This window comes from Ammodytes marinus, assembly GCF_949987685.1.
Source record: "Ammodytes marinus genome assembly, chromosome: 21".
In the NCBI taxonomy this organism is placed as follows: Eukaryota; Metazoa; Chordata; class Actinopteri; order Uranoscopiformes; family Ammodytidae; genus Ammodytes; species Ammodytes marinus.
In genome coordinates this window covers 13703202-13712447 of record NC_137225.1, presented here as the reverse complement: position 1 = coordinate 13712447, position 9246 = coordinate 13703202, and the positions used below count along the sequence as shown (strand labels likewise).

The 9246-nt window shown below is 41.6% G+C and overlaps 1 protein-coding gene across 1 annotated transcript; it reads left to right on the top strand.

The window, feature by feature from the left end:
• Positions 1 to 226: 226 nt before the first annotated feature.
• Positions 227 to 7555, top strand: socs6a (suppressor of cytokine signaling 6a). The gene is made up of 3 exons (XM_080049807.1): positions 227 to 585; positions 1052 to 1121; positions 2432 to 7555. Exon 3 carries the CDS (start codon positions 2558 to 2560, stop codon positions 4166 to 4168), a length of 1611 nt encoding a protein of 536 aa, XP_079905933.1. The 5' UTR covers positions 227 to 585; positions 1052 to 1121; positions 2432 to 2557; the 3' UTR covers positions 4169 to 7555.
• Positions 7556 to 9246: the final 1691 nt, after the last annotated feature.

Below are 9246 nucleotides of genomic sequence, written 5' to 3'. Positions count from 1 at the left end.
ACAATTGTCAAAACCTCAAAGATGGGGTAGCCTTTTATTTTTATTTAACATTTAGATTTATTTAATTTCTAATTACATGCACGTGATTGTTTAGTGTTTGGGTAAGTCTATGTATTTGATGTATAGACTTGCTGTATCTGCTGTATCTGCTGTGTGTGTGTCTGATTTCGCTGCATCTGAACCTCAGCTCCCACAATTCAACAGGCAACAAAGGAAGAAAGGAAGGGGCCGTGTGTGAGCTACAAAGTGTTAGCCAACCTGGACAGATGTCACCGTATTGTGTCATCCTGGTCGGCGATGTAAACCTGCACGGTTAAGAGAACAACCACACCCGGCCATTAAAAAACGCTTAATACTCATACGTTTGGGCTTCGGGAGCTGACGGAAAGGGACGGTAGCGGTGATGTTTTCAACAGCAAACGTTAACAAAGCTAGCTGATTGGCTTAGGTGGGGAGCTAACATTAGCCGAGCTAACATTAGCCCAACAATCGTTCAAGGAGCGAAGCTTTCATGAAGGCGCTTTACGAGACTAATGCCAACACCTCTGGGTTATTTCGCCTAGAAAGACGAGCAGAAGTGACCGGGTAAGAGACGACATGATGTGCAGATTGTATTTGTTTACATTTTACAGATGTACTTTCAAAGTAGACCTGCTAACAGACCCAACTGGTTGTTAGCTACTTGATGTTAGCATACAAGCAAGCTAATAGCTGTTAAATTAGCAGGCTTTATGGAACTACCTCATTTATACGATCGTTGTATTGACGTTTAAAGTGTACCAATTAGTAGTTTGAACACACAGTTTCAGTGTGTTGTCATTGAACTCACAAACTTAAAAAGCGTAGCCGAGCTAAAGGCATGCTGTTGTGTCCGTAGGCCTTTGCCAGGTCAGGACAAACCATGCTAACGTTGCCTTTACTGACACACGTTGTTTGTTTTGATGTGATCATATATGTACATGGCATGCATCCCCAGATTTAAATGCATATGTAAATGAAGATGTGGGGAACTTGTTAAAATGAGCTGCGTTTTTTTTCTTCTTCTTCACAGCATCAAATGAAAGGTGGTGGAAGTGGAACTTGACCCATCCAACTGAGTCACCATTTTCCTGCACATAATGGTGAGTAATCAGATTGCAGCTGTCTTGATTATCAAGCAGCTTTATTTGGGTGATTCATAGTGGCACATGTCTCCACATACTGTTTGAATCTAGGGTAAACCATAACTGCTGTAGCTTTTTACCTTTGGCAGATGATAAGACTACTAGTGTTCACTTATTTAGAACCAGAATGAGAAGATAAGGTAAAATAAGCTTTGGGCTTGAGCCTACTCCTCACTGACTGTGCAAAATGGATTGATGTGTGTTGATTCGGATTTTGTTTTGGTCAATTGCATAGTCTCACAAATTGTTGTGTTCCTTATATTGTATGTGTCATTCATTCAATATTCATACAGCGATTTAAACAAAAATACTGAGTGAGTTATGGGCTGGCTTTCAGTTAAAAGGTGCTTTGAATGTGTTTTGAAGCACTCAAGGAACTGTAGCCCTTTTATAAACACAGCCCATAGTAAACAATCCAATGGGGCAGTGATCCCAAACACACATCCAAAACAACCCCAGGTGCTGTAAGGGGAAAACAGTGGCAGCAGCTTGGATCTAGCGGAGCATGACCGTGGAAAATACCAAGCATCTGTCGATGTCTTTGGATCATAGACTTTACGCACTCAATGAAACTAAGGATTTGGAACCAGACATTAGACATATGGATTTTTTTTTTAACATTTGTGTAATTTGTCGGATTCAATCTTCCATCCTTTCAGAATAGGCAACAGGGATCAGAAGGGAAACAAATTTGTACAGTTGACTCAGCATGCGCAAAAAACCCAATCAATAAACCTGAATGTCAGCACGTTAATTTCATTGTTAATGTTTCAAATGTATTTTTCAGGGAGTACAGAGTTTAGAGTTGAAACAATTACTGGGGCAATGGAAACAAAAACATCTCTTTTAATAATTGAGGCATCTTTTGAGCCGTTGTCATGCAAAAATCTATACAAAATAATTCAAGTTTCAGCTTTGAGGATCTCTTTTTGATGTGTAACATTTGGACGTTTTAAAAAAAACATTACAAATAGCTCCAGTCACATTTTGTTATTTTATTTTAATCATTGTATTTTTTAATATTATTTTTTAAATTTTATAGATCAAATGAGGATTCATTTTTATTATCAATACACAAGGTCACGAGTCAATAGAACAATTTATATGGTTCAGTGTTGTCATCTTTAGGTGAAATCTTTTCAGGGTGCTGTGTGTTACTACTTGATTTTGCATGAACTGTTTGCTAATGGGTATAGGATAATACAATGGCCGTTAATATCTCAATGTTATTTAATGGAGTATCTATAATTTGTCTTTTTTTTCTACAGGGTTTCATGGCTTCGCTGTATGCATGACTTGTTTTGTGTGGCCCGATGGGAGGAAACTGTGGATAGTACTTTCATCAGGATACCAGGAGAGTCATCCCATGCCCCCGCTTTGGAGGGCCTGTCAGAATGAAGAAGATAAGCCTTAAGACCATCCGCAAGTCCCTCAGCATAAAGGGCAAAGAGGAGGGTGACTTTGTCATGCTCCAGCAGCCCTCGGTGACTACAGAGTTTTCGAAGGAAGAGTCACTTTTCGGGGGCTGCTACACCAAAGAGCTTTCCGGCTGTGACCTTGGCGGGGAAGAAGACAAAGGGGGCCAGACTAAGGGCCGCTCAAAGAGTGAGGGCCTGATGGGATCGCTAAAAAGAAGGCTGTCTGCCAAGCAGAAGGCCAAAGTGAAGGGCAGCTCCTCTGCTTTAGGTTCAGCGGATGACGATGACACCTTCTCATCCTCGTCCGTGCCCATCAGCTTCAATGAGGTGAAAGCCCAGAGACCCCTTAGGTCCTCATCCCTACGGAGTCACCATTATAGCCCCTCACCGTGGCCTCTGCGCTCAGTCAACTCTGATGACGCGTGTATCAAAATGGAAGTAAAAGTTAAAGCCATGGTTCACTCCCCTAGCCCGAGTCCTAATTTAAACGGTGTCCGTAAAGAATTTCATGATTTCCAGATGGAAGGGCTCTTTCAGGACCAAGCAGAATCTATGAAGAACTTCCAGCAGCCACATAACGGCGAGCTGCATCTCGATATTGATGAAAATGACGTGCCTGTGGTGCTGGGGTTGACGCCCCAGGACTACATCCAGTACACAATGCCTTTAGATGAGGGAATGTACCCGGAAGGGTCCCACTCCTGCCTGGACAGCTCCTCTCCTATGGAGGTGGTGACTGAAGCAGACAGCGGGTCCCTCCTCCACACAGACCAGCAACATGAGGAACACGAACTGGTTAGCGGCTTGCCTCCGGATCTCTTCATGGAAAGCTCAGTCAGTAGTCTCCTCATGGGTTCTGCTGGTCTGATGCTCCACAGCTCCAGAGCAGAGGTCCCGCCTCCTCTCTCTCCACTCCTGCCGTCCATAACAAGTAACAGACATTTTCCCAGGACTTTTTCAGGGTTCAGCTCTTCAGACAGCCAGGTAGCCGAGAGGGTAAGACACCACCTCAACTTTGACCCGCATTCAGCTCCCGGGGTGAGTCGGGTGTACGACTCTGTGCAGAGCAGCGGGCCCATGGTGGTCACCAGTCTGACAGAGGAGCTGAAGAAGCTGGCCAGGCAGGGCTGGTACTGGGGTCCCATCACGCGCTGGGAGGCCGAGGAGAAGCTGCTCAACCTGGCCGACGGCTCCTTCCTGGTCAGGGACAGCTCGGACGACCGGTACCTGCTCAGCCTGAGCTTCAGGTCCCAGGGCAAAACCCTCCACACCCGCATCGAACACTCCAATGGACGCTTCAGCTTCTACGAGCAGCCCGACGTGGAGGGACACACGTCCATCGTCGACCTAATCGAATACTCTATCAAAGACTCGGAGAGTGGGGCTTTTTGCTATTCCAGGTCTCGCCTACCAGGGTCCGCAACCTACCCCGTCAGACTAACGAACCCCGTATCTCGGTTTATGCAAGTGCGCTCCCTGCAGTACCTTTGTCGCTTTGTCATTAGACAATACACAAGGATAGACCTGATCCAGAAACTGCCCTTACCTAACAAGATGAAAGATTATCTGCAGGAGAAGCACTACTGAGGACACAGAGATAGGACAGTGGTAACAATTTGCACTTTTGTGTTCAGTTAAGAGATTTAAACACGGTTTACAGACAACCACAGTTTTTTTTAGATGATTGGTTCAGGCGGCTCTTGATTTGTGTCCTGGTGACTCTTCCATTCCCTTTTCTGTTCTGGTTTTTTTTGCTGGTTTTAGGAGGTTTGATGTCCAGAAACATAGGCCAGCAAATAGTCTTCTGCTAAAATATATGGGAAGTATACAGCTTAGTTGTAACTGTATACATTAAGTGCACACTATGAATGTGCATTGTGATGTGTGGGAAGAGAGTAACAACCAAATGAGCAAGTAGGGCAAATACTCCCATCTGCGTTTAAGTTGGGGGAAAAGAAATTACTCTGAATTTGAAAATGTATTTGAGGATGGCTACAATGAAGATGTTACAATGAAGTTTTTTTCTATCATATTTTAAGCTTTCTGCAGACTGACCAATTTTGATCATCGTTCGCATTTTATTCTCAGATTATGCAGTGTTACCATCTTTTTCAGCATGATCCAACTGCGAATGAACAACATTCTGCATTTATACTATGCAATTAGTCAAATAGCAAGGCTAGGCTTCATTGCATAACGGGCAATGATGGTCATCTGTGATTTTCATGATAACCAGATTTTTACTCATTTACAAACTCAACTACTTATCCAGTGGATATCGTTTCTTCCTCAAGTATTATTTGACTGTCCTGGTACAGCTAACACGCTACAAATACATTAGTGCTACATTATGCTGAGACTTAAGCAGACTTTATGTCTTGAGTTTGTCATGTTTGTTACTTTCAGTGTTAGAGGTGTACAAACATGAAAATCCCTTTCAGAGCCACAAGGATTTAACCAGGTCCCTAACATTAACAACATTCTGATGCGAAAGATGTCCAAAATGTGCGAGGCTGTGAGAGGGTTTCGACAGTTCCGTCAGAGGAGTAGCCTTAAATTGTATGGCTGCATGTAGCCATTATATAACTTGCAAGCCTGAAGGTACCGACAATGCTGGATTTTAATGTGCTGTTTGTAGAAACTGCATCAAGTCGAAGTATACACCGTTTTATAATTGTGTTTTAACATTTTAAAGTTAAATCTTTCTGCATTGGGAATATTCCAAAACACTGCACTGCAGCTCAGGCCTAACAACTTTGTCACTAACGCTTGTATCTGCATGTAGTCAAGGCTTTAACTGTCAATGAATGGCACTGTAGAGCTACTTTTAAATGAGAGATGATTTCACAGTACAAGGATGAAAGATTTTGGCTGTGGTGTTTAGTTAAATGCATTTACCTTTTGTCAGTGAATATATGTAGGAGAATTGCCCTCAATTGACCTACAGCTGAAAAACAGACCTCTTGTCAATTGGAACTGAATCTGTATGTATTGATGGCAGTTTCTTAGTCTCTTAATTCCAACAAGGAAAGCTGGACCCGGATCAAAGGAATCCAAAGAAATAACATAGTTTGAGCTTAGGTAAAAGTACTTTGGTAAGCAAGGGGTTGTATCCTCTTAGCCATCTTGGAGTGATGCCAGGGTTTCAGGGTATGACCATCACAGATGCATGGCTGCATCATGAATGTCATATGGGTTTCAAGGACATTTGGGAATAGAAAGCATTACATTTTTACCATTGCTTATACACATTGTCCCCACAGAGCTGCACTACCCCTCCGATTGTCTGTACTTGGCTGTCGGCGCCACGGTAAAGGGAAGAGCACACGGTATGCTACGCAAGTGCTTTATATGGATACATTGACAGGGAATTGTGTTTTCACATAATGAATGAGCATCTTTTTTGACATCAGCGTCCTTAAAAGTATTTTGGAAAATGGTCCCTCGGACAACCTTGGTAGGTCGCTAGCGCGTAGTTCTAGTTTTAGTTAGTGGGAAATGTCGGTGTCTGAGGAAGTTACCATGGATCTAGCACAGCGGAAATTAGATAGGAACGTTGAATGTTGTTGCATGTTTAAAGACCTTAGCATTTTAACGCTTTGAGTGGTATAGGAATGAAGGATCTAGGTTGTGTGTTTGGCTGTGTAGAAGGATGTTGTTGTTTTTTTCTGTCACAAACATTGGCTGGACATTCTCTGTACAAGAAATGTATTTTTCTTTTCTTTTTTTAGAATCCTTTTTATGTGAGTTTTTTTTGTGTGCGTGTGACATTTGTCATCTGTGAGAATGGGGCTGTACAAAAGAGATGTACGCTTGTTTTAGGTGTCCATCTTATCTGCCTGCAGACCCGTTTCAGAAAGCATGAGAATCATAACAAAAAACTACATTGACACACTTTTTGCACTTGAGTATTCTCCATTGACATGTTCAGATCTTCCTGCCTACAGCTGTCCTTCAAATGCCGTTAAAAAATGAAAAAATCGTCACATTTGTCCTTTTTGTGTTCATAACTGTTTAGGTAAAACAGAGATTGTTATGTTTTTGTCTTATCTGTGGGATTTAAAGGGTAAGGCACCAGCATCATATCAAAACCTCTGTTAATGCTCATGGGCTGTCAAGGAATGGGATCATAGCAAGAATGTGGATGTACATTTGATTGAACTTTTGGGCGTGTGTTTGAGTTTCAGTTGAAAATGTGAAAGTATATGTTGTTTTTATTTTTTTCAAATACAATGTTCTTTTAATTGTATTCCCATTTTTTATTTGCAATTTGTCAAGCAGGAAACCAGTTTCATACAGTGTTGCTGCTGTGATTTTTCTAGATTCTTTTATTACGTTTTATTATTAAGCATTATTGCCTTCAATGTTTGATTCCAGAGGTTGATGCTTGTTCAGACTGCTGACACATTTTGAATTAATAACAGCTGTTTAGCACTTAACAAGCTCACACATATTTTTTTGTGCATCTCGGTGAGTGAAGGTGATTGTTTACAACATTATGTTTGAAAAAATAACCCCACCCCCTTTTTCTTTTGGTTTGTTTACCCTCTCTAACATCAAACATCTTGGTACAATTTGAAAACTCTTTATTTCGTTTTTAATGTGTTATACACATTTGTGCTGCTTATGGATATGATTGCCTTTATTTGTATTTAACAATGGGGAAATAGAATGTCACCAATGTAGATGTATGTACACATAATGACTTTGGTTATCATCTTGGGAGAGCAAAGCAGATTTGCAATTTGTTAACAACCGTAGTCAGTTAAAAGAGCGTTAGTAGCGATTAGTAAGCCCTCTGTAGAATTACCAGTTCACTCCAGTTTACATTGGTTGTCAACTGTCAGCTTTCCAAAGTAGATGTTTTTTTTTTTGTATTTTTCTTTTGGAAAAAATCAACAGTGATTTTATTGCACACTTTGGATACAGTTCAAGAGGTTTTTGTATCTGCCAATTATAAATTATAAATAAAAACTATATTCTAAAAAATGTCCAATTCTTCTTTGTGTGTTCTCATATAAGCCTAGAATGATGCTGAAAGGAACATCGGCATCGGCACTCAACATTATACTCATGGCTATAAGCACCTTGCATACAGGGTTTGAATAGCACCATTCAGCTCTGAGCCAGTGATGCACTCCACAGAGCCTGATCATGCCCGAAGAGTTGTTAATAGATGAAATAATGGAGGTCTCGAGGAGTTTATTTCCCCAGTGGGTACAAATAGGCAGCTAATCCCAGAGCTGTAGTTGGCTAATTTACAATGGCTACCCAGGCGGCCCTTTTAAATACAAGCGAGTGAAGCGGAGACTCCAGGGGAAAAAGCTTAGCAGCATTGCACCCATCCTTGCTTTAACTTCACTTCAAGTCGACTCTGGAGAAACACTGAGTGAGTTCTTGCATAGCATGAGGTGGGTGGTAAGGGGAGGGGGTGTTGGGGTAGGTAATGGTGTCAGATTTGGACTTGGATCTGCTGAAACTCGGTCCGCATGATGATGAGGAGATAGGCTTTGTTAACTGCAGTGTCTGACAGGCCTCTCCAGGCATCTGAAGTGAAGATACACAACTGTTTACTCTCTCTGCCCGGGTTCAGGATGATTTATTCATGACCCGCACTGGTGGTCACATGTCATATGGAGATGCCTCCACCATAAAAGGAGTCATCTCGCTGCCTTCCACTGTTACTGTTTTTTTTATTTCAAATTCTGCAGCTTTTCAAACTTTATAGTCTGAAAAATTAACGGGAGAAGTTTCAACTTTGCTTGGAGAATGCGGCTTGTCATGACGTGACATTGCACCTCCAGTGGGTTTTTACTTGTCTGCAAACATTATGATATTCAGCATGCTCACTTTGCCACCTCATACCCAGGATGTTTTCTACTTAGCCAGAGTGCTTGTCTTGTCCTTGCAGGGAGGCTGTCAGTTGACAAAATGTCAAGTCTGTTGCTGCTTCAGCAAAACATTCAAATGATACATGTGAATGTGAATAGAAACCTACAGAAATGTCTGCATAATTTCCCCTCAGTTTAAGTCTCCTTGACAATTCCTATGCATGAAATGAGAACAGGGAGCAGTATGGCCTGGTATACTGATATAGGCATTAGGCAAGATTTTAGACACAAGGCCACTCGTCATTTGTCATGTAAATAATATGTTTGATTATTTAAGTCCACAGGCACAACCTTGGGTTCATGTGCCATTTGATATCGGATTCTGTTAAATTTGAATATAAAAAATGCACCAAGGTTGTATAAGGGCTGCATTTTAATCCAAACAAATAGTTCAACCTTTCGCAAAATGGGATCATAGACTCTCATGATAGATGAGGGTTTTGATAAAACGCTTATGTATTTCCATTAGCTAGCTAACAGCTAGTAGCCTAAGCCTGGCTCTGTCCAAACATAATACATGGTATTGATGAACACATTGTATCATGTTTGTTCACCCATAGAAAACAACAAGTTGTAGCTTTACAGGGTGACGACCTCACGATGTAAATGCAACCAGCTAAGAAATAGCCCGGCTGTAAATGCTCCACTGTGTTAACCAGCTAGTAACTGTGTTTGTTGCAAAGCAGGTACTGTACATTGAGTTCATAGAGCTTTTTCCCGACACTTATTTCAACAGCTTCCACATGTGGCCAACAAGGACAAGAGTGAACTGAA

What these genes read in the sequence shown, in the direction of transcription:
- socs6a (XM_080049807.1), top strand. Translation starts at nt 2,558, where the DNA reads ATGAAGAAGATAAGCCTTAAGACCATCCGCAAGTCCCTCAGCATAAAG.